Source organism: Drosophila nasuta, chromosome 2R (genome assembly GCF_023558535.2).
Source record: "Drosophila nasuta strain 15112-1781.00 chromosome 2R, ASM2355853v1, whole genome shotgun sequence".
Taxonomy (NCBI): domain Eukaryota; kingdom Metazoa; phylum Arthropoda; class Insecta; order Diptera; family Drosophilidae; genus Drosophila; species Drosophila nasuta.
This window is the reverse complement of record NC_083456.1, coordinates 18759248-18785241: the sequence shown is the minus strand read 5'-3', so window position 1 is coordinate 18785241 and position 25994 is coordinate 18759248. Positions and strand designations below refer to the sequence as shown.

At 41.6% G+C, this 25994-nt stretch overlaps 2 protein-coding genes across 5 annotated transcripts in view; one reads left to right on the top strand and one right to left on the bottom strand.

Annotated features, from left to right (window-relative positions):
* LOC132787507 (uncharacterized protein C2orf42 homolog) overlaps window positions 1-25994 on the top strand; it is a 139686-nt gene that overhangs the window by 67897 nt on the left and 45795 nt on the right. The window lies entirely within an intron of this gene.
* The window catches only part of LOC132787506 (tyrosine-protein phosphatase 99A), a 110310-nt gene that overhangs the window by 61772 nt on the left and 22544 nt on the right, over window positions 1-25994 (bottom strand). For all 4 annotated transcript variants that reach the window (XM_060794578.1, XM_060794579.1, XM_060794575.1 and 1 more), the window contains exons 3-7: window positions 11260-11429; window positions 8475-8601; window positions 7684-7807; window positions 3079-3260; window positions 1145-1332 (exon numbers count right to left, since the gene is read on the bottom strand). In XM_060794578.1, the coding sequence (XP_060650561.1) occupies window positions 1145-1332; window positions 3079-3260; window positions 7684-7807; window positions 8475-8601; window positions 11260-11429 (791 nt within the window). The remainder of the gene's footprint in view (window positions 1-1144; window positions 1333-3078; window positions 3261-7683; window positions 7808-8474; window positions 8602-11259; window positions 11430-25994) is intronic.

Here is a 25994-nt window from a genome sequence, read left to right as displayed (position 1 = left end):
GAGCACGCTCGTCTGAGGCTTTATTCCTTTTTATAAATAACCTTCTCTACAATTAATTTGCATACGGACTCATACGTAAATTACTCTTCAAACCTATCGAAAATAGAAATGCATATCAAGTGGAATACTATCTAATTGCCTGTCACTTGCATTCACGAAAAACCCTTTTTAAACAATTTAATTGGCTAGCTCAAATATAAAGGCTGTAAATCGAGAAATCTGAATCTGTGTGTGTTTGACCCACGTTGCTAAGTCATTAGCTAATTTCAGTTTATGCCCTCGGGGGCTTACAATTTAAATAGTAAGGCAGAGAGACAGGTAGACCGGCAGGATATCTAAGTTTCGAATCCCCTTGGCTATTAGGTGTTAGCTTGCTTTCGGGCCTAAGACATTGCTTTTAGCTCGAAATGTTTTTTAGGCATTAAAGGTATTCCCAGGTGGCATGTTTCTAAGCACGTGCCACATTTTGGGGCCAACCCGCATCGGTATCAATGCCCCATTCCCACACTTCATTAGTGGCGTCGCGTGTGTGTGTGACGGAGGGGCGAAGGCGATATCTGAAAGATATAGAAATACCGCACACACACACAAACACACATGCACTCGGTACTCGGTGATACTCCCCCAGAAAGCGTAAGCCTCGCTCTCAACTAATCGTTAACAAATTGCTTGTGATAGCGACCACTACAAGATATGGTAAATGAGCCCCTTGGCAGAAGTGATACCTGACAGGTTGAAGCAACAAAACACGCTGGCTGGCTTTTTCGTGCCAGCCACATGTGTGGCTGATGGGCGCTGTGGGCGTGGCTGTGAGAAAATCACCTTTTGGCAGCAGGTGTAAATTACTCCCCCAAAAAAAGAACCCATCGAATGACAATATGGGAATATTTTAGCATACTTGAAGTCCAATTCAGAAATGGTATTGTATGAGCTCCGTTGCATGCATGGATGGCTAATGGACACCCAGGCAGATAGACAGACAGAAAGATACTTCTCTGGCAGTGTCAGAGACTCTTCGCGAATATTTAAGGGAAATCAATAGGGTGCACGATTTGGTGGCGCCTGCTGGCGTTTTCAATACGGCAAAGTGTCAGAAATGTTGGAAATTCAATTATTGTGTGTGTGTGTGTGCTGTTGCGCTTACCTCGACGGTATTGTCACGTATATAGATTTCCTTGGTATCGTTGGGACTGCGATCGCGTGGCCGATATGTAATGCGATAGCCAAGAAACTCGCCCAATATGGTATCCGGCGATGGTGGCTTCCATGAGATGTACACCGACGTGGAGGACGTATTGTGAGCTGTCGTTGGTATTGGTTTGCCCGTGGGCGCTGCAAGCAAAGAAAGTGATAGAAAGAGAGAGAGAGAGCGAGCGAGAGAGAGATGAGTAGGTGCTTGAGCATAAAGTTTTTTGGCTGCCAAAAACTTGGCGGAAACTCAAAAATTTCAAATTAAAAATGCCGCACAAAAAGTTAGGCTCTCACAGTACAGTTTTGGGTCGTCGTCGTCGTCGACGTCAAGTCGTCGTTGCGTTGCGTTGTCTGTGGCATTGTCAAGTTGTCACTGTCACGCAACATAAGTTGCAAGTGCCCCGCGCCTAAGTCGTGAGCTTGGGCGCTGCGACCTGCGAGCCGTGAGCCGTGAGCTCATGCGGCCATGAGATTTGCTCCCTGCTCGACTTCACTCTGTGTCGCATCAAGTTAAATGGTGCGTGTGTCTCACGCCGTCTGCTGGCCTGGCCTGACGCTTTGGTCTGATGGTCAGGTGAGCGGACTGAATTGACGGCGACTTTTTGGGTGAAGTTGGATGGTGGGAAAGAGCTTGTCACTTGCGCTACGCTATAAATAAATTAAATGATATTTTCTTTTGACTTTGACATCGAATCAACCGAAAATTGAAAACTTCTACAGCACTTGCTGTATGTGTGTGTGTGTGAGCCTCTAATTTATGCAGGCGACAAGCTTAATTTATACAAATTGGCAAATGCCGCAGCTATGCGAGGCATTCCAGTAAGAGAGAGAGGGAGACATTAGCTCTTAACCCTAACCCGCAATATGTTCACTCTCTTAATGAGGTACGGGCCGCAGACTATTGACTAATTTGCAGCAGCCACATATACGTACATATGTGTGTCTAGTTGCAACCAATAGCTGTGCCACAGCTGCTCCACGCAGCATTCCAATATGCTGTGGCATAAATGGAATTTCACGCCAATTCGGCGTCCCTTAACGGGCGTCATTTCGAGTGTTTGCTCCTAAGACAAATGTGTTGCTAATAGCTTGTCGCTGTCGCCCTTGGATATATGGTCGCTGCCACAACTTCAACTCGAGGTGGAAGGTGGCAAGCAGCAAAAGAGACAGCAGAGGCGTGTTGCTGTTGCTGTTATGTGCCTCTTGGACTGTGTGATTAATGTACGCAATGCACACTTAAAGCCTATGGAAAACTTCTCTGACTTTTTGGGGTCAGCTTGCTCCAAAAATTATGCTGCGACTATTAATCATTGTCCATGGCAGCAGCGGCAACAGCAGCAGGTGGAATGTCAATGCCACACCCATAAAGAACGATGCATTAACCACTGCAGGCAGCAATAGACAACAGCTCACTTTCAATATTTATCAATTTGTGGCATGTTAAGTTTTTGGTACACGGCTTTAACAGCTGAAATTGCTTCGCTCTACCGAGAGTACATCTCGTAAACAAGCCATTAAGTTGTAGTTTTTGATGTCTTTGCCATGCGGCAAATGTCGCACACAAGCGATGAAGTCAAGTCGAGTCGAGCCGAGTTAAACGTAAAAATAATTAAACGTATATATGACTTGGGGCTTAAAGGCATGTATCGCTTTATGAGCCTCCCGCTTTTCATAGGCAGCACTTAAAAGGTAACTTCGCTGCTCCGCTCAGCCTTGAATCGTAGTTGGCATAAAATTCAAATGAAAATTTAATGCGATTGTAAAAAGTATCATGTCAGTCGGTCGGGCAATTAATGTGACTCACTGTCATAAAATAAGTTAAGTAGTATATGCGAGTGATATAGCAACTACGCGTGTCAGGATCAGATCTCTCTCTTGAATGCTTACCTTCACGCAGCGTCACAATATAGTAGGACTCCTTGGAGGGCGGACTCACGCCCAGCTTGTTAACGGCCAGCAGGCGAAAGCTGTAGACGGTGAAGGGCGTCAGGCCGGTCACCTGATATGATGTTGCATTCGTTCTCGTATAGATGCGCGCCACTTGATCCCAAATGCCATCCTCGCCCTCGCTGCAAATGTAGAAAGAACAAATTGGGAAATATTAATATTTTATACGCTAGAAATAATCAATGCAATAGATTGATAAATATGTTTGAGAAATAAAGATAAAAGCATGTAATAGAATATAATATTATATCTATCGAAATTAAATATTTTCATTTATTTATCTTCTTTATATTTAGTGTTACGAAATGTGATTTATTTGCCCTTTACAAGTGGAGATTTATTAATGATTCCGTAATTTCTTCGTTCTCTTATCGACGCATTCTTATTTCAAGTATTGTATGGTGTATAAAGATTAATGGAATAAAAGTACGAAATTAAGTTTCTAATTTAAAGAAGAAACTGCTTAAGTTAAGATGCGCATACTTAATTTTCTGCACAGCATTTATTTCTTTTAATTTTTATAAATGTGACCTTTTCATAATGTTTTCTATCGTCACACAATCGGCTCGTCATTGATAATTTTCTAATTTCTTGCTTTTCTTATCGAAACATTCATATTTCAAGTGTAGTGTGGTGTAAAAAGATTAATGCATAATAAACGAATCACAACTCTACAATATGTTTAAAAGAAGTATCAAATGAAGCTTATATTTTAAAACAGAGACTGACTTCATTAAGCAATCAAAATACGTATACTTAATTTTCTGAATAACTTTCACTTCTGTTAAAATCCCCATTTTCATTGAATGTTCAAAATATTTTCGGCAAAAAAGATTTTATTCCTTGCTGTCAGTGTGTATAAATTAATCTCATAATTTATCCAAGATTTGGTATATTTATAGTATTCTTCTCAATTGCCACCTGAGAGTGCTAAGTTTCCTTTTTTTGGGCATGCTTGCGCTGCAATCAACCAACCTATTGTGTATGCATAAAGCAAAGGCAGGAGTTGCATTATGGAAATGCATGGGGCGTGGCAGCCATGGGCGTTGAGCAGCATAACACAATATGTGTGTGGTCGAGCGGGCGTTTGTGTGGCGCACATAGGCACTAAAATATTTATGCGATTTTTACCAAACCAACACAAACACAGACGCAGACTAGGAGAGCTGCCCCCGCAACGCCATTTTAGAACAACAAATTTGTGTGCTGGGGAAATTGGGGTCTGCTTTGTCGCATAAATTTGTGGCAGAGACTGAGATGAGAGTTCCGAGCCCAATGAGCATTTTTCATGACCAATATCAAAGTGCAGTAAATTTTGTTTAAACTTGCAAAAATTTAGCATCTTTTTTGCTCTCTCTCTTTTTACTTATTTTTTTCGGGTTGCATAAATTTCACGCACGTTACAAACGGATGTGAATATGTATTGTGTGTTTTTGTGTGTGTGTTTTGTTGTTCTTGTTGCTCACATTATGTTATTAGGGCTTATGCACAACATCAGCTGAACGAGTTTGGGATGAATGAGCGGCTTTTATGTGTGATTAAAAATGCATTAAATATGAGATGTCGCCGAGAGCGAAAAGAAAAAACGAAACGAATAAAATAACAAAATATTTGACTACCAATAAAAAAAAAATGGTAAACATTTTTTGTAAGTTTCCATGAAAAAGCATTAAAATTAATAAATGCGTGTGGCCAGCTTGACTCCGAGCGTGTGTGTGTGTGTGTGTATAACAGATGTGACTGTGTTGTCAATGCGCATTTTGTAAAAACGAATACAAGCTGTTTCGGGCTGAGCTGCGGAGATCGAGGAGGAAGAGGCAGAGGAGATGGGAACAAACTGAGCAAGGCACATATGCATACGTATACGTAATATACGTTTGTGTTTATTGTGCTGCTGTTGCTGTTGCTGCTGCGGGGGAAAAAAGTCTTGGCGACTTCATGAAAAATGGGCGGCAAAAACTTTTGAAAAATGTTGTGGGCCTAAAAACAGCTCTCGCTGCGACAGGCAGCGAACAACAAGAAAATAAACAGCAAAGTAACCGCAATGGCAAATAAATTTGCGGCCATTCCCGTGCTTCTCACACACACACACATACACCCGCGTTTAAATCGGTATAAAACACACACATACACACACACATTCACTTGTACGCAGACAACATTTTTTGTAAGCCGCTTAAAATTTGTTGCTGCTTTTAGCATATGGCTTATGGTCCTATCTGTGTACGCGTGTATTTATAAGCGTGTGTGCGAGTGTGTGTGTGTGTAAGGACAAAGTTCACGCACGAGTTGTTTAAAGATGTAAATTTATTTGTGGTTAAACAACTATATAAAATATAAGAGTACATTGAACTGCATAGATAATGCGCGGATAAATGCAAAATACTCGAATTTCATTTTAAATGTGTTGAACAAGTTTCTAATAACTTTACAATTGGAAATGTTTTTGTATATTGTTTTTTTTTCATAGCAGTTATAAATAAAATATATAGTATTAAATGCAAAATAATAAGTCGACAATGAAAAATTTAATTTATAATGAGAAATTAAGTTGAGCTGCAGTTACAAATAATATAATAATACCCAAATTCACATTGTTGGTTGGCTTTTTGTTTTTGTATTTATTTTGTATTCATTTCCAACAAATGTAATTCAATTACAATACTCTTTTTACATTTAGAATAACAGAAAGTTCATTCACTGTTATGTTTTATTAATTAATTTTGCAGAAAAATTAAAATAAAAAAAATGTGGACGGAAAATAATTGATGAAATCAGCATAGATTACGTTTCATTCGCGAAAACGAATAAATCAAGTGTTTTAAATTATGATTGATTTTTCTCTTTGTTTTCAGTTTGTAAATTTATTGCTTGTGTGTGTGTGTGTGTGCTGAATGGCAACCAAAAATCAACAACAATTGGTCAATATAAGCAGAAGTATCTGTCAGTCCATCTGTCTGTCGGTCTGTTTATCTGTTTGCTTGTCTGTCCCACTTAAACAGATGCAGGTGCTCAGCTATAAGTAAGTATATGTTTGCATAAAAGCCACAATAAACTTTTAATGTCAAATCACAACAGTAAACATGTGAGTGTATGTGTGTGTGTGTATCTGTGAGTTGTTTATGGGGTCGTATTAATGTGAAGAATCATGCTTGGGGACCGACTTCGTTTCAACCGCCTCAACTTATTTCAATTGCATTGCCATTCAGTGTGGATTTGCGAAGCGAGATTTCAGCTGAAGCATGTCGTTGTCATCGTCTTTCAATTTGCAGGCAAACCGAAAGACATTCGCCATATCATTGCCCACACACACACGCACACACGCTCACATATTCACATGCATATGCGCAAATAAACCGAATCAAGCGAAAATGTAAATAAGAGGCGTGCTATGCCAACAACAATGGCAACAACTCAACCTCCCACTTCACATCACTTCACATCGATGGGAATTTACATAAAATGCAGTCAGCGTCTCAGTCGCCATCGCTATTGCTGTTGCTGTTGTTGTTGCTGTTGCAGTCGCGTCGGTGGCTTCATTGAGCGCACGCCCAAAAAAGTATGCTACATATACCTCGCATGCCATTCACTCGCGCATGTTCGACTTTTGCGTGGGTGTGTGTGTGTGTGAGTGTGTGAGTGTTTGTTTGTGGGTGTGTATTCAACGCGTGCCTCGGTTATTTCTTATTTTGCATAAATGCACCACAGGCTTTGCTTTCCAGTTGCCTGTCATCGATTGCCGGCCCCGGTGTCTTCTGCAGGTCGACGAGCGAAGAACGACGAGCTCCACGCCGCAATGCCGCAATGTACTTCTTCTTCCCCGACGATGCCTTTAAAAGCCCAGCGGCTGGAGTTACTGGGGAGCTGCCATTGCTGCCGTTGCTGCTGCTGATGATGGGAATTTATTGAAAAAGTTTCGCTTTTCAGTTCTTTTGCATTCTCTGCGCTCTCTGGCCTTTGTATTGCACTGGCGGCAATCGTTTTTATTTCATGCTCCGCATTGAGTTCAAGTTATTCGGAAAATAGCCGCTGCAAGAACGCCTCTGCATGGGCTTCTTCAAGCGTGTGTTCGTGTGTGTGTGTGTGTTAAATGCGTTGCATGCTGCACGCTGCACTGAGCTTGTGTGGGTGTGTGTGTATGTGCGTGTTTTCTTTTCTATTTAAATGGAGCACAAGTGAAGTGCGTTGCGTATCCTTTCATATATAGAGTACTATAGTGTTCGCGTACCGTTATATCGTTTCACATATTAATTAAAGTACCCAGCATGATTCTCTTTCTCTGTGTGTCTGTGTGTAGACGAGTGGGCGTGGCAGTGACAACTGTGCAATATACAATCGACAAGACGCACAAGAAGACAGTTGAGAAAGCAATAAATGAAGAATGATTTTAATTGAATGTCTGCCTTTTGCAATGCAATCCCATTGAATAATCTGTACTCTGTTCACTTGACCACAGCGTGACCCAACTAGTCATAGCTATACACATATTATGTATTAATTATAGTATTATCTTAAGAGAGTGCGCTGCTGGCATTCAACACTTACCGAGTTTCAATAATGAAATGCGTCACGGGTGCATTCCGTGGATGCTGCGAGTGAGCCCAGGATAAGTTCACCGAGCGTGACGTGAAACTTATTAACAAAGGACGCTCCGGTGGATCGGGCACATCTGTGTGAAAGAAAATGAAGAAAAAAGATGTAAAAACAACACATCAGCACATGAGAGAAATGCGAGAGCTATCAGTGAAATGCAAATGGAAATCATGACACGAAAGGAGATAGAGACAGAGCCGGAGCCGGAGAAGAAGACGAAGAAGGAAAGAAACTGAACAAACTGAACGAACACACGTATCTTGAAATGAAATCACCAAAATTGAAGGAAACCGGATAAATCAATAATGTAGTTATGGCGTTTATTAAATGAGAAAAGCCAAACCAAGCCAAATGTATCGAGTGTGCGTGGGTGTTTCTCTCTGTGTGTGTGTGGAATGAAAGGCAAACGAAGATAATGAGCAAAAGATAAGTGCAACACTCCGAAGTCACGATACGCTTTCAACTTTAAACTAACGAAAAGTATTTAATGTGATTTTCTCAGTTGATTAAATATTTAAAAAGAATTTAATAAGGGAATGATGAGGTGAACATAGGTTAAACATCTTAAGTTTAAAAACGAATTTAATACGAAACAGAATTTTATAAAATGTTAAGTGTAACATTTCAATTTGAACTACAAAAAAGTATTTAATTAAAATTTCTCCGCTAATATTAGAAAAGAAATGAATGACACATAATGATTAAAATATATTCAAGTATTTAATATTGAAAGAGCAACTCACCTTGCACCAACAGATCCACAATGGCCTCTGGTATGTGGCGATCATTGACCAGACAGATGTACTCTGTGGTATCGCTTGCCATCGCCGGTGAGAACTGCAAACCAAAGTTATCCGACAAAAGCTGTATCTGCAATTGCGAAAAAAATAGTATTTGGGTCAAATGCCAGTGGATTTTCAGTGTGTAATTATTACATCCTTTTGAAAACATACTTCTTTCGAGTGCAATTCGAAACGAATGAACAGTGTTTCGTTGCTTTCGTTGGAGCCTAATCTATTTTGGGTTGCCATCAATTGGCATAACAAACAAATTTGCCTTAACGTGTGCAAAACAAGTGCAGTCAAAGTAGGTTGGCAAAAACCAAACCGAAACCCAGTCAGAGGTTAGTAGGGATGAGGATGAACACAAAAACAAACGGACATAGAGATGTTGACAGTGCCTGACAACAATGTGGACAACACGAGTTTCTACTTTAGGCTCCACAAACTTTTTAATACAAAAGACAAATAAGTTACCAAGAGCAAGTTTGCTGCATGACCACCTATTTCACCTCCCTCTTCCCCTCCCCTTACCACTCCACATTGCTATCTATTCGTGAAGCCTATACGATGTCAGTTGGTCGCCTGCATGGTCAGCACTTAAACTGGCCATGTGAATGTACGTACATAGATTGGGGCCAGCTTCTGACTCTAGCGACAATTTGTAGCTGTATCCGAAAAAGTTTCCAATGCAAATGGTAAATTTCATGCTGTTGTTTCTGCTGTTGCTGCTGCTGGTAAAAATCTTTTTGTGCTCATAATTGAGCTGGGAAAATTGAGTTTGGGGCAATGCTCGTAAATGGCTTTTAGATTTGTTAGTTTTACTTGAATGATATTTAGAAACATTTATAAATTCATGACATTTAATATCCTTGGCCAGAGCCGAGTGTTGTGCGCTTGCACTTGACATTATTCCGAGGAAATCTAATACAGATTATATGCCTAAGGGCAAGCCTCGCAACGACAGTTAAACTGCAACTGTCTGAGGGTCGACTCAAGGATTGCTTTAAAGACTTAAATGCTGTCTGGTGACGCTTTGTGCGAGGTTGGCAACAACACTTTGTTGCATGTGATAAATTATTTGTGTACTTCAGTTCGAGTACTTTTCACTGTCTATTTGAAGCAGCCTCGTTTATCTAACGATATTGTTGTATACTGTGTAATCTGAACGATGTCTGTAAGTGTGTGTGTGTGTATTTTTTGAACAAAATTCTATGGCAAATTGCCCAGGCATCAACCGGACTGGTGGCTGGTGAAGTTTAGCTGCAGTTTGTTGCTCGATTGGATTTTATTATTAAGCAATAACCAAGAGAGCTGCTGCTGCTGTTGCTGTTGCTGTTGCTGCTGGCCGCAAACAATTTTCCAATTTTTCTAGTCGGATTTTCAATTTACATTGCCAGACTGCAGTGAACTGCAAAGAACTTGCAACTAGATTTTAATTACATGCAACAAATTATTGCAACTGCCAGGCAACTTGATTGCATTTCCAGAGTTATTTTGGAATCCCAACTATATGTACATATATATGCATAAATCTGATAGTATTTCTGTTTACTTGGACTGTACGGAATCACTCAAATAGATAGCCGAGACCCAGTTAAGCTCTCTCCTTTTTTAAGTTGCGACAGCAACATGAATCATTTCTGTGCCCCAGCCATAAAACAAAAGTTAATAGATGCTTAAGATTAAGTTTGCGAGTATTAGTGTGTGTGTGTGTGTGTGTGGTAAGCGTATGTAGTGTCAGTCGTAATAAAATGAAGCAGCAGCAGCTACTGGGGTGAAAAAGTTTTAATACACATAATAGCCAAGCATAAAGCACACCGTCGCAGCCGTCGCCACATTGAGCAATGGCAAAGGCCAAAATGGCCAAGAAATATGAGCGAAAGTCCGGAGCAGGTAACAACCTCTGCCTTGCGCTGCTCTGCTTAGTTTAGCTTGGCGCCAACTTTGGCTGCAGCTCAAGTGTCCCAGTTTGCCATTTAACACAAAACGAGGAGCCATAGAGAGGGGGCAACAGCAGTTCCTTATCCCAAGCCATTGTGTGCCATCATCCACATCGTCGCCTTCTGCTGCTTCTGCTGCTGCTTCAAGACTGCAGCTGGAAGAACTTCTTCATCATTTTGTTTGCCCGCGCCTCAGTGGCCCCTCGAGTGCGTTTAAAGTCGAGTTTTGCTTGTGCCGTGCTCGTGCCCGTGCTCGTGCTCGTGCCTGTGCAGCTTGGCAGCCACTTAAAACATTTTTGCGCCTCGTCGTTTTTATTTTAGTACAACTATCAAACATTAAAAATATATATTGGGCTCCCCAACTGTCTGCTAGCAGCTGCACAGCCAAGGCAACTCCGACTCCCACACTGATAGCCACTTAGTTCTTGTGACTTTTGCTGCACTTTCTTTCAGTGCTCTCTCTCTGCTTTCTTCGCTGTGGCAAAGTTCAAACAGCCGCCTTGAAACTAACTGGCTATCAATTATTTTAACAGCTACGTTTTTTTCTTTTCGCTTCTTTCTTTTGTTTTTTTTTGGTGTCTAGCAACGGCAATGGCAGCTAAGAACCAAAAATATTTAATGGCCCAACTCAAGTGCCAGTGGCCCAGGACCGTAAAGTGCCAGTGGCAACGAGTGGGTAATGAATTCTAATATGACACGATAGTCGAGAGTGGCTACTTATGGGAAGATTTCTTATCCATTCGAGTATTATACATAATAGATCAGTGAAATAAACAATATATAGTATAAATCTCGATGATGCTTACCCGCGGACTATGCAGCAACGGAATGCGATTGGCAAACTGTGCGATTGTCGTCGACGCCGTCTTCCATACCAGCGTATCGACCAGCGAATGCTCCGTTACACCAGGACATGGTATGGTCACGTTCTTGCCAGCCTCAGCATTTACCTTGACGTAGTCTAGATTCGTGACGTCTGCAATATGAAAGAGAGAGGGGAGAGAGATAGATAGTTAGTAGAAGGCTCAAAAGGCGCTTAAGTTATGTTCGAAAATGTTGCTAAAATATCTTGAAGGCATTTTAATTACAGTGCAGATTATAAAGTTGCCTCTCTCTCGAATGCAATTTCATGCAAATGGCCAACAAAGTCTTTGCCAATGTGTGTGTGTGTGATGCAGACATAACAGAGCACAGCACACACTCTTACCTTTTGATCCGACTGAGCAATATTTGTTTAGGAAATTGCCAAAACGCATTTCAGCATTAAGTCTCTCAACACACAGAATTTGTGCCGCTTTCTCAGTAGTCCAAGCTTCTCTATTCAGAGGAGCCTCAATTAAAATTATAAAAACAACAAATTGATTATGGCTTCCCACTGGGAGCCCAGTATGCACTCTGTGTTTGTGACGCATACATTTTGTAAGCGTCGGAATGTGTTTGTAATAAGCATTAGGGCCGCATGCTCTTGTTCCCTTCTATACGCAGGAGAACCAATTGAAAAATCATGCTGCCAAACAATGGCCAGCGGCAAAAGCAACTGGTTGCAGCCTCATCGACAGCTAGATAAGCCTATGTGCAAGCAGCTTTCTCTGCAATTTGCAGTTGGCAAACCTTTCAACACTTTTCGACCAAAGTTGTTCGGATCGTCATGGCTTTGTCTTGATTTTTGGTACATAGTCTGTCCGACAAAGTGGCATTGCCAATGGCATTGGCAGGTGGCTTTGAGGTTGCATTCAACTGCTAGGCATTTGCAGCACCATCGAAGCTCGATGAATGAAAAGTATGTTGCTGAATTTATCGATCGCAGAGTAGTAGATGGATTGCTCGAGTTCAGCTTGATTTGTGTTGAGTTTTCGATTCCCCTCGCCCCACACAAAAAAACAGCCAGCAAGCGAAAAGCATAACAATTGTCATAGGCCTATGGCCTATTCTCATGTAGATGACACCTCTGGGATATGGAGGCACGGTAGTGGAAGGGGGTGCGCTTAATTACTCTGGCTCTGGCTCTGCCTGTGACTCTGATTCTGATTTTCGGTTCGTTGTAGTAGTTTTTGGCAGCGCCTGCCAGCGGCATCTGTGTAATTGTCTCTCTCTCTCTCTCTCTTTCTCCTTATGCCACAGAAATCATGGGGATCGGGTGCTTGGAAGAGAGAGAGCCGTACGCATATTTTGCATATTATAAGCTGACCATGGTCCCAGCTGGACACTCGCCTGCTCTGCCTGCCAGTGCCTTCCTGTCGCACAACTGCTGTTCTGCTAGTTCTAATACTGGCTCTGGTGGTGGTCAGTTTTGTGTAATTTATGGCTTTCGGCACCAGGATACGACTGCCGGGACTGGGACCACTGCAGCTGCCAGAGATTTTGCATACTTATTATGCCAACCGCATGCTGATGAGTGGGCCCAAAGAGCAGCAGCAGCAGCAGCAGTGGCAGCAACAACTGCGGCCCCCGAGGGTCAAGTGTTTAATTTCCTGATCATTTTTCGATGCAAAATCGCGACGCCGGTGCCAAGTGCTGACCTCCCACACACACACACACACACTCACACACAGCTGCAACATACTTCAATAATAATGACAACCATGCCATAACTCAGGAAACAATTGTGACCAATTTATGCGACTTTCGAGTTCAGAGTTGTTTGAATTGAATGAATAACATGAAATCGCAATGAAAGAGATACAAGTTGTGCGCAGCACAATTAAAAAACAAGCCCAAATTATGCAGTCAAGCAGACGCCAACCAGCCAGCCGGGCTTGCGTAAATAAATTATAATTACGAATATTTTGGATGTCTGCTCGAGTGCCCAGGGGACGCGCACACAGAGCCAAAGCCAGGAGTAACAGCAATAGCAAAAGCAATTGCAAAATTGGCCCAAAAGCAACCCCCTAGGACAGCAATTGCACTTGGCCTGCGGTTCACTTGACTGGGCCGAGAAGAGAGAGAGTGAGTGAGCTAATAATCAAATTGAATGCAACCCCTCAAAGCGAGTGGCAGACGAAGCGGCAACAATTAATTTTATTTATGTTGATTCTAATCAACGAAAAACGTTTTTTTCCACTCCGACAATTGCCTCTTGTGGCGTCTGTTACTATGACAATCTGTCCAGAACTTGATTATTTTTAATTTTTTATCTGTCTCCGTCTCTGTTTCGTTTTCTCTTTGTCTGCGAATTAAAATTGAATCCATTCACCGTGTGCCAAGCATTATTGTTATTAGTATATTTATGTGTACGTGTCCGATTGGCCAACAGGTCCCAAGCACCTTTTGGCCATGTCAATGGCCAGCCAACAACGCAAACACAAATACACACACTAGCGTGATTCTGACAGTAACCGAAGCATAAACGCACACCAAATCGTGCTCTGCTCTGCACGGCTGAACCTGGCAATGGCTCTCAAGAGAATCCAGTTGCAACTATCATTAGAGAAGGAGTTCAGAGCGAGGCGAACTGCAGTTAGTCGTGGGTCACTGCCAGTCAATGTTACTATTATAGTTCTTATGTGTGTGTGTGTGGGGCGTGGCGTTGTTCAGATTACCAAACAGCATTAACAATTTGCTGCTACAAGAAAAGCATTTTCCAAGCCACAAAGCGCATATCTACTCCTGTACTTAAGTGTGTACGTTGTTGTAGTCGACTAAATCGTTGCTATTCAACTGAAATGCAACAGTTGAATATCGAAATTGTAGTTTCGATTATTCTTACAAAATATTCCTATATGAGATGGACTAGAAATGAAGCAACTAGTCAGCTAGTCAGTTCGCTATCATATTTTGTTTGCTGGGATGCAACACGCACTCGAAATGGAAGTTGAGCCAAATTCCACGAAATTGACATTGGTTGCCCCACAGCAAAAGCAACAGCAAAAGCAACGACAGCAGCAGCAACATCATCGTTGTCTGTGCCAGGGCAATTGCTTTTTAATCCTTCTGCTGTTGCCTTTTGACCAAAAACGCAGCTCGCCTAACAAAAGGCTTTTGCAGTTTTGCTTTCTCCTCCTCCTCCTCCTCAAACATTTAAGCTACCCATCTCTGTCTGACTCTATCTCACTCTGTCGTCTGTCTTCTCGCTGCAATTGAGCGCAGTTCATTTTGACTGCCATTTCGACTGCATTTTGAAAAGGGCCAACAAGTTGTGTTGCCGCGTTTGGCATTGCGCGCACTGCGCTCTATGCAATTTTCGGGGAAAAGGCCATTTATGAAATCATTGCCATACAATTTGGTGTCCTGCGGACTCAATGTGAACCGTTTTAGTGCCATAGCAATGGCAACGGTCGGCATCAGTCGCATTAAAATGGAATCGGGCACAAACAGAAGAACTCTCTTTCTCTCTGTGTGCATAAAGTGGCTGCTGCTGATGGACTTAGGTTGAACTACGCTGGCTGGCATTCCATTTCCACTTCAATTGCCAATGCAAGTGGAAACGCATTTTCCACGCCTCGACACTTGCAACTGCTGCTGTTGCTGTTGCTGCAACAACGGTCAGTGATTGTTCTCTCTGCGGGCAATTTAATGCATTTATCATTTATTGCTGTTGGAATTCAGCTTCCTTAACCGCAAAACTGCTTCGGCCAGCCACAATTTTTACGCATTAATATCAGCTTCAGCCTCATTGATCGATTGAAGTGCTCGAATAATTAACCAATTTAATATCGACATCAACTTGGCCTTTCGATTTCGTTTTTAATTTTTCCATATATGCATTTTCTTTTTGTGTTGTCCACAAAAGAACTGTTTTATTCCGCATTTCATTTTAATTTGCACTTGCTTAAAGCACGTGCCAAGGACAGCATGCGTAATACCTCAGTCCTCAGTCTATCTATCTGTCTGTCTGTCTGTCTCTTTGACTGGCTGTCAGTCTTTCTGTGTGCGTGCGTGTGTCTGTCTGGCTGAGTGGCTGACTGGCTCGCTGATTGAATAGACAGTCTGTCATCTCTGGTGGTGCTTGTCTCTCCTCTGTAAATAAATGCTTAAGCAGACCCACGCACACACACACACACACACTCTGACACACAGACAGCGGTCCAGCTCATGACAAGGGCAGCAGCAACAGCAACAGCGGCTCGTTCACATGGCGACAAGATATCCCTTTTTTATGCCTGAGCGCTGCAAATAATGAAATTACAATACGACCCGCCCACCCACGCACTCAAATACATTTTAAAACTTGTAAGTAGCTGCACTTGTAAATACCCTATAAAGAGATTGTATTGATGTAAGCTGCAGGGAATAAACAACTCAAATGTGATGGATATTTTCTTAGATGTAGTTTGTCTTGGGTGTCCTTGACCTCTGACTGACACAATCAACTCTTTGGCAAATATTTGTTTTGTTAACGTTCTTTTGTGGCGAAAGATAATACCTGACGAGTGGCATGTGGCAGCTGAGAGGTATAGAACCATGCAGGTGAACCACTCACACACACACACACACACACACTAATATTCAAAAAGGGATGTGGCATCAAGTGCCTTCGCTTATGAAAATTTCTTGGGCGGCGGCGGCAGCCCATCATGGATCAGTCACTAATGCTGACATCATTTTGAAGGCAAGCTGACGCTGCTGTCAACCCAAACTCAAACTCATGTGTTCTGTTGTTTTTCGGAGGTGAGTTTGTTTTTCAATTTCGCTTAACTTCATCTTCAGTAATATGATGTGAATGATTGAATGGTCTCTGTGAGTGTTTTTTGGATGGGAGGGTAATTGTTTGACGGCCAGCATTAAGTGCTTCCAACTCATTACACAAATGCGGATTAAAGCAAGTTTAAAAAGAATATAAAAAAAAGAAATGCATATAAATATGTGTGCGGCATAATTCATTTAAATTATCAGCAACCCCTTCGTCCAACCCTCTAAAAAAAAAACAAGTAAAAAAGGCTGAAAGTCGAGTGTGCCCGACTGCGAGATGCCCGTTACATATTTTCAATAAAGCCATGTTCTACAAATATACCAAAAATATACCACAAAACACCAAATTGTGTCGCAAAAATATTAAAATGTGCCGTAAATATGTTAAGGCTTACATTTTTGGTATATTTATAGGTTACTATACTCAAAATATACCATAGAGTACAAAATATACCAGATTGTCAGCCGTAGCAAACCAACACTCGATTGCAGTAAATGTTTTTTGCAATACAAAAACATTTCTTAAATAACTTTGAAAACTTTTATTTGATCGCAACCAAATTTTCAGAAATCTTAAATACTGTTTTTATCTCTCTTTGTCTTATAGCCTCTAATATCCAGAAAGACATTGCTATATCGTCTCAACTGTATACGCTGATCAAGAATCAATAAGCTTTATGGGGTCCTTCTGCTCGTTACATAACTTTCCTGCAACCATAAACCTATAATACCCTTCTACCCTATGGGTAGCGGGTGTAAAAAACAGAACTCAAACGCATTTGTGCATTTCACACGAATTAAGTGTGTAAATTAAAGTTAATTAAAAGGAAGTATGACTAAACTAATAATCGATTTAGTATATTAAACTTATGAAAAGCGCTTTTAAAATACGAGTTAAGCATATTACTTGCGTAATAGTGCACATTATCAGCCCCTAGGGCAGACCACGAATGAGGGTGAAATACTCTCTTTGAAAGCCTGCAAAATTGGCGCAGCATCATCATCGCAATGCCACAACCTTCTAATTCCCTAACCCCGAGGCACTCACTGCGCACTCACTCCTCACCATTTTGCTATTGCGGCACTTGAATAGAAAACGTTGCACATTTAAGGACTAAGAGCAGGACACAACCCGAAGGGAAGGCTAACGGCGTTGCGATGCCAGGTGAAAAGTGAAAGGCTTCAATGTTTGTTGCTGTTGCTTTTGCTGTTTGCCAGGCAAATTTTAGCGAGTTTTTGCCGTTGAATACCGCTTCGAGTGTATGTGTGTGAGTGAGTGTCAGTGTGTCATGCTATCTATGTGTGTATGTGTGTGTGTGTGTCTCGTTGTCGCCCTTGTCATGGATGGCGCTTGGCGTAATTAAAGCTAAATAGCCGACATAATGAGCAAGTAATTAGCGATGCTTTTGCCACCAGAGTTTGTGCCATGTCCTAGTCTTTCTCTCTCTCTCTCGCTCTCTCTATACTATATACGAACAGTGTCCTGTCTGTGCCCGCTGCCATTACGTGTCTGCGCTGCTGATGCTCCTTTGGTACCTTCCTTTGCTTATTGCTCAATGCTCAGTAAGCTATGATCTCAAAATTGTGTAATTTGCATATTTCTGTGGCAAATCAGAATTGCTCTCGTCTCTGATTTTCCATTGCTCGATGTAAAAACATCCTTGACTCCAGCGTTACGGCAATTGAATTGATGCATTTTAATTAATTTCGATTCCAGTGCCCTTGTTTTTCCCTTTTCAGTCGTGTCGTGTTTCGATTGCTCTTCAATAATATTTGCTGCTATTTATGATAATTAATTGTTAATCTTTGATGTATTAAAGAATAACAATAACCGCAATAATTTCATGAAAATCACATCAACAAAACCAACAAAACCAAAAAAGAAATTTAATTATGCTACTTGAGTTTGTCTTTAATGCTGAATTAAATGGTGTATGAATAATGTAAATTCCAGTGAATTAAAATATCTCAATTGAAAATTCGAAATAAATGTGCTGCCTATATTTAACTTGTGGATTAGTTTCGTTTGATTTAGCGCACACGACGCACAAGATATCAAATTGAATTCATTTGAATTCTAATTTTAATATGGCCTTTGATTATATGCTAAGCTAGATAGAAGATATTAGGTTACCCACAATGAGATTCTGGCTGTAAACAATCTGTTTTTGTTTGTGTTGTGCTTCAAGCAGCACAGCGCCTCGCACCTTGCCACATGCCACATGCTGCCATGCCGCCATGCCTCCATGCAACTTGGCAAACAGAAAAGCGGCGTACAACGCCGAAAAACAAACTCAAATAGTAGAGTAAGTTTCTTTCTCATTAGGCGTCATGTTTACCCACACACACACACACCTCTCTACACACACATACACACAGACTGGCACACAGAGAGAAAGGCGCATGGCCAAAGCAATTTTGACACCAGCAGCTGAAGCTGCCTAATGAGTCCAAATCCGACGCCCGCACACTGCTCGATGGGGAAGGGGGGACGAGGGGTGGGCTTTATTTGAGCTAATGTCAGTGGACGACAACACAGCGCAAAACAGAAAGCAACAACAAATGGATGGAAAAAAGTGCTCTTGATGGTGACAAAGGAGGAGGGGAAGGGAACGGCAGCCCATCAACGAACGGATGGCATGTTGTTTGTGTAATTTGTTTAAAAGCTGGCATGGTAGAAATAAGTACATTCTATATAAATGTTGTGCTGGACGACAGAGACAATAACACCAACAACATCAACAACAACAATAGCAATAGCAGGCAACAATAAAGCGTTCATGTTTTAATTAATCATTGCCTGGCTAAACAAAAGTCAAGCTGCCAGCGGATATCAGCGGAGACAGGGGCAATGTAGAGGCGTCAAATCGAGTCTAGAAATACGTATTTGGTAAACAACAACGACGTCGACGACGATGGGCCAACAACGACAGCAATGTGAACAACAAACGTCTAGATAAATATGTCAACGACAAAATACGCGACCCATCCCTCCTTCTCATTTCATCCCCCTCTCCCTCCGCCCACTAAACTGCCAAGCGGCCATTTTCTGTGACAGTTGAGACCCCAACTTTGTGCTGCATGTGCTGAAGCGAGGAGACAACTGGAACTGGAGAGAGGGACTGGGTCAACAACGTGGCTGCACAAATATTTGTTTCTGGGATAATCAAATTTACATTTCACTGAAGTAGAAAACGAAGCAGGTTTCTACATTCCCATTTACATCCACATCCACATTCCAAGTCCATTTGACCACTCAGCCAAAGTTGATGACGACGACACCAGCGGCGCTTTAATTGCGTCACAAATACGCAGCAGCAGCAGTTGCAGCAAAAACACGGGAGTGCTGCACCTGTGGCAACAACACGCGCACTTGCCCCACGGCACTTGGTTACTCATGTACACAGAAAACGACTTAGCCGCCGATTCAAACGAATGTGTTCTATCAACCCTTTTGGATTTTATTTACTCGTCTCCTTTTGCGATCAAGTGTTGCACAGCTGTCATGTTGCCACCAGGCGTTAACTGCACTTTATTCACTGTGCTGTTTTTTTTTTCATTTTCAAATTATTTAATTTCATTGGCAAGTTGTAACATTTCTAGCATTTATGCTCATTAATCTACAAGTTGAGCCAAGTATGCGTGGTTTGTCAATGCTGCCACGCCCATAAAGAAGCATCGCATGCCTTTGCAGAGCCTACAACAAATGACATGACATTTGGGTATTTATCTCGCAGAAATACTTGCGGCAAGCAGAACACATCTAATAAATTAGAGGCGATACTACAATGTGGCAAGCGAAGAGCGAGAGACAAAGAGAGAGAGAGAGCGAGTGAGCTGCCACTATAGATTGGCCCCGCCCACAGACGAAATGTGCCTTTGAATTGAACACAAAAACGAACGAACGACAAGTTGAACTGTAAACAAACGCGACAATTTATCTTACTTTCATTTAATTGTCAACGGCAAATTGCTTACAAAACGAAACGAGACTGAAACCGAAAGTCTACAGCAGCGAGAGTGAGATAGCGAATGCTAAAGTGGAACGCAGGCAAAGTAACATAATCTATCTGTCTTTCTGCAAGTGTGTGTGTGTGTGTGTGTCTGTGTGGGGAGGATGCTGTATGTGTGAGATAATCAACATTAAATTAGCGCTAACAAATTGACAAAGCCGAAAGTGGAAATGTTTGCTTCTTGCCATTGAATATTTCAATATTTCCAATAAGCCAATAACAATGCAAATTAATTGAAAATCGTTTTAAACAGCAGCGCCCAAAAGTATGCAACGTTATAAATAGAGAAAAAACAGCGCTGAACTTGCATGAACTTGCATCACTTTTCGACTGGTGTCTGCTAAGCATAAAGAGCAACAAGAGGTGTATTTTTTTTAAACACGCAAGCTTGCTTGAAATATTAAACTTTTTATATAAGCTAAACCTAGTAAAAAGTTGTTCACTCTAATATTAAACAGTGTGGAAAACATTTGTATTAATTGCAATATTTTTAGGCATTCAGAATATAATTTATATTGTTTTTGGTATGGATTTGTGTAGATTTATAAAAATATTGAAAGAGTACATTTTAAATTATGCAAAAAGTATTTTAATTTCTATATAGTGGAATTTATTCCACAGTGCATTGTTATTGCCAATGGCATGGAAGCTGCTGGGCTGCTGTTGCTGTTGTTGCTATTGTTGTTGTTGTTGGTGACGTGGTGCTTATCGCAAAGTGGGTCAGTCGCTCACTGACACCATGACACTTAAGTGCACACACACATACACACAGAGATAGACTCCCGCATACACATGCAGAGCGAGACAGTTGCAGCGCTGAAAGTATGCAGCTGATGTAGCGTTGGCTTTGATACACTCAAGCGTCGACAGGCGCACTCAACAACAGCAGCAGCAGCATCAGCAGAGGCAACAGCAGCAATGACAACAATAACAATAACAACTGCAACAAGCAACAACAGACTGACACAGTTGACGTCTAGATCTGTAATGCAGTCGGGCAGGCACTCAGTCAACCTCAGAACCGCACAGCAAACGCAACTCAACCCAACCCAACTCAACCCAACCCATCGCAACCTAACCCATTGTTGTCATTTGTAATTTTTTGCTGCTGCTGCTGTTACAGTGTTTAGCCAACAGTTTTCGAGTGTGTGAGTGGCGGAAAGGCAAGAGTGTCTCATTGTGCCAAGCCGGCCATCAAAATACTGCCAAGTACTTAGTTGCAAGCGTTTAAATGTTGATTGTGGCCAACATAAATTGTTTGTACTTAGTCGTTGTTGTTGTTGTTGTTGTTATTGTTGCTGCCTTTACCTTCTTCGGACAGCAAACTGTGCTCTAAAGATACCTCAGCTCATTTGAATAGAAATGTTCGTTAATAAGCATTGAGTGCTCCACAATAACAAACATATATATATCTACGCTAACTGAATATGTATGTCTATCACCTGACTATTAGCCAGCTCCACTCGGCTCGACTCGTATCAAATCTAATTTGTTTTGTTGATTTGTGTTGCCAGTTGTAGAGAGGCAAGCAGCATTGTCACCGAGTGCTGAGTGCTGAGAAGTGAGGAAGTAAAGGACATCTTATGCCTGATTTTCACATTTGCAGCTCTTGGCCCAGTTACTTGAGCTCGGGCTTCTGTTGCGGGTCAAGTGCGTAGCGCATGCCAGCAACAAAAGCAACAACAACAACAAAGAGAACAACAACAATAACAATGGGGCGACGGCCTTTGCCCCTTTTGCGTAACGTAACGGCTACCCACAAGACTCACCTGAGGCCTGAAGTCAGTAACGCACTAAGTGAAACAGCCAACACAAATAGCACACGTTTGCCCCACAAACACACACACACACACACGCTTACATATATAGCCATAGCTTAAACACACACATATATCCACACACACACACACACACACACACACACATGGCGAGCATGAAACATGGCGCTTTGGCTGAACAAACAAATGTCAAGCGTTGCGTATACGCAACGTGGTCCATTGTCTAGCTTGCCAGGCGCTTTCGCATGTAAGAGCTTGACTTGTAAATGTGTGTAACACACAAATACATATATGTATGTATGTATGTAGTGTGTGTGTGTGTGTGACAATTGCCGCAACCACTCAAGAGCAGAAGGAGCAACACCACAAGTCTCGCTACTCTGCATTCTCTTTGCGCAGATCTCAGCTAAATTTTCTAATGCATTTTGTGCGTGTTTATTATTTTAATTACAAGCTGGCAAAACTTAAATGTCTGCTAATGCAAATTGCTGTCGTCTGCTCATCAGCTTTTGCTCTGCCTTCTTCAACTTCTTCTTCTTCTGCGCTCTGCGCTCTTCGCTCTTTTCTCTGTATCGCTTTGCCACATAAAATTAACTATTAAGCGCTCGGTTTACTAATTAAAATGCATCATGATTATTTGCTTATGAGCTGTACTCGAACTCAACCAGACAGAGTCGCAGTCGCAGTCTCAGATTCAACAAAAGCAGCAGCTGGAATAGTTTCTATCCATTTCATCGTGGCGTCATCTGCTTCTGTTCTGTCTTCCTGTCTGTTTGCTTCGCATATGTGTGTGTGTTTCTGTTTGTGTGTGTGTGTTAACGCTTGCGTGCAGATCAAATAATGACAATAGCTGGGGTCTTCTTGGTTTCGATTTAAGCTCTGTTTCACAATGAATTTGCAATTCTCGTTGCTGTTTTAGTCTAAGCGAAGTGGGCGCACTGGCCACGCCCCCATATGCCACACCCACACCCCAGTTTTGCAACATCTCTAACGAGTAATGACTGTAATGACTCAGCTCATTTGCCACTTCTGCTGCTGAATGTTGTCTATAAATAAAGGCGACATTATTTGATTAATTTCGATATGCATTTGTTTTCATTAGTCTAATTTCATCACAGTTGTTGTTGTTCTTCTTCTTCTTCGGGGGGGTGTGCACATGTGGGCGATGATTAACTTAAATTTAAGCAAGTCTAAGTTTCTGCAAAATATTGCTGTAATTTATCTATTCGCATGCTTGTTAAAATAATTTATGGTATAATCACAATGTACAAATATTTATTGAATACACGATCAGAAACATCTCAAATTACTCGACTCTCAAACATGGAATCCTTTCAATTCTATCGAATGTTCGAATGCTTCTACATTGCTTAAATTCATATTTCAGTGCAGAACACATAACTGGGGGGATTTAGTTATAATGTAGTTTAAACATTTATTCAGCTACACCGCAAAGTGGGCAACCAGACTGCGGCCATCAATGTGTAAATATTTCGACAAAATGTTATGAACCCAAAAGCATCATCTCCACACACATACACACACATACATACACGGACAGTTTGTGGGTAGTTGACTGGCTAACTGGTTGTTATCAGCTTTCATAATAATTGCAGCTGCAAATTGCCTTTATTTATTGTTTAGCTCCGCACAGCAACAACATCTGTTGCAGTATCTGCAGTTATTTTAATGATGACAAGTGTTTGCATTACCCCATAGACAGCAATTGCATATTGCTAGCTCCATATGTGTGCGTGGGAGTTTGCCTGTGTGTGTGTGCACTCGTGTGCATGTAAATTTAAATCATAAACACACGGGACCTCAATAAACTCTGCTCATTACAGCTACTAATAAATTGTCATAGCCACAGCACGAATCTCCACATAACACAACATTCTCTCGCTCTCTCTCTCTCTCTCTTTCTCTCGTAATAACTATTGTGAATCCTTGTGGGTCAATGCCTAATTTGATCCTAAACCTTGGCTCAGAGACGTCAACAAGAGTTTATTGAACTAGTCACTATTTGCGTTGGTGAAAATCAATTATACGAAAGTGCGAAAAAAAGGAGTCGGAGCAATTTTGCAAAGAGGAACAAATACCAACCGAAAAGGCAGTCAATGTCCTTGTGGCAAGTGGCTTGGCATCATAAATAAAAAACCAATTAATATATCATCGTCTCAAAGCACCAGACAGTCAGCCAGCCTAGCTAGAGTGAGTGCGAAGCAAGGTTGAAGACGTTGGCGTTGGCAATGTGTCTATTAAAGAGCTGCTGGCAGAAAAGCACATAAACACAATGTTTGAGATACTGTTAGTTAACTTTGACTCCAATAAAAGTGCGCACCATAAATACTTTACAACGTTTGCTGGTTGGTTCGATGTAACATTATTTGGCGCAAAGTTGTTACACTCGACTGGGCGAAAGTGCTGAAGCAAAAGGCGTTAAACGAAGTAACTCTAATGACAACAGCGCACGCAGCAACAGCAACAACACCAACAACAACATCAACGACAGGAAACAACAACAATGACAATGACAACAACAACGACAATAACAAGAACGATAGCTGAAGTAGCTATAGCTAGCCAAACACCATTACCCAGAGCAACAGTGGCAACTGTGTGCTGTTGGTTGGTAGTGGAAAGACATGTTACTCATACGCAGCGTTGTGCACGCCTACACACACACACCACCACACACGCATGATATAAATGATCTGCCTTGTTACGGTGCTTTTCCTTTTCGTTGTTTGCGCATGTTTTACCTTTAGGTTGCCTTTTTTTTTTTGTTTGGTTGCTGTTGGGCCACATCTAAGTCGCAGCGTAAGCCGCCAAATGACTTTGTGGCATTAGGCATGCAGCCAGGCAGCAGCCCAAAACACGCACATCCGGTGCGAGCATGTTTTTTGAGGGTACACTCGTATCTATACACCTGTCTTCCTGTCTCTGCTGTCCTGTCTGTCTGCCCTGTCTGTCCTGCCTGCCAGTTTGCCTGCCTCGTTTGTTATTGTGCTTGGCAACCGCTCACATTAGCGACTGTCGCTTAAATTTAAATTTGCTTGCTGACATTTGCCGCCGACAGCAGGATGACTCCTTTTTGCCCGTTAATCTTAACATTCCGACCCCCATCCATCCACAAAACTTCCCTTCTTCGTTCTTTTCCTATCGTCCTTTTATGTGTAACCCATGTGCCTAATGGTTTTTCGATAATCATTTGCAGTGTGAGCATATTTCTGCTTTAAGCAAGCACCATAACTTCTACTATTCACATATTGTCTTGAGTTTCTTTCTTTCGCTGTGCTAACTAATAATATGTTTAGTAAAGTTTTGTCTTGGCGTTGCTAGCCATCAATTGGATCATCGAAAAGTGCGTTATGTGGTTAGTAGTTATTGGCAGGACGACCTTTCGTTCGTTTGGCGTTTGACGTTTGCGTTGGCTTTGCTTGTTGTTTGCTTTGTGGGTTTGTCACTTCCGCAAGGCAAAACATTTGCCATATCTGTTATGTGTTATTTGTTGTTTGCTTTTATTTGTTGTTTGTGCTTGCTACCAACAAAAACACACACGCACACACATGCCAAGTTGTTAACAAATGTTTGCGTTTAATTTTTGCGGTGCATGGCAACCAACAAACAGCGAACAGCGAACGGCGAACAGCGCAATCGACAGTCAGCTAGTCAGCGGCAGCAGTCGTAGTTGTAATAACAATGACAATAATAATGATGATGACAATAATAACATGCTAAATATGTTGTTTGCCTTTAACAACTAATTACTCATATTTATTTTTTTGGAGAATAGGTCGACGGGTCGCATGCGTGATATTGCCACTTGATGGCCGCATAATAAAACTATTTCTGCATTCAGCGGCCGCAAAACACGAACAGAGATTTCAACACACTCTGAGCCTAGGCATTTATCTAAACAGCGAAACAGAGGAAAGGCTGCTGTTTGTAATAATTGGGTTATAAAAACAATGAACAACAATAATGTGCATAATAATTTTTAAACGTGCACTTATAGAGCGAGAAAACATGGCAGGGAAATGGAGAAAAATTGTGGAAAATCACACACACACACTTATACACATAGACATGCTTTTAGGGTTAATTAGCACAATTTTGTGT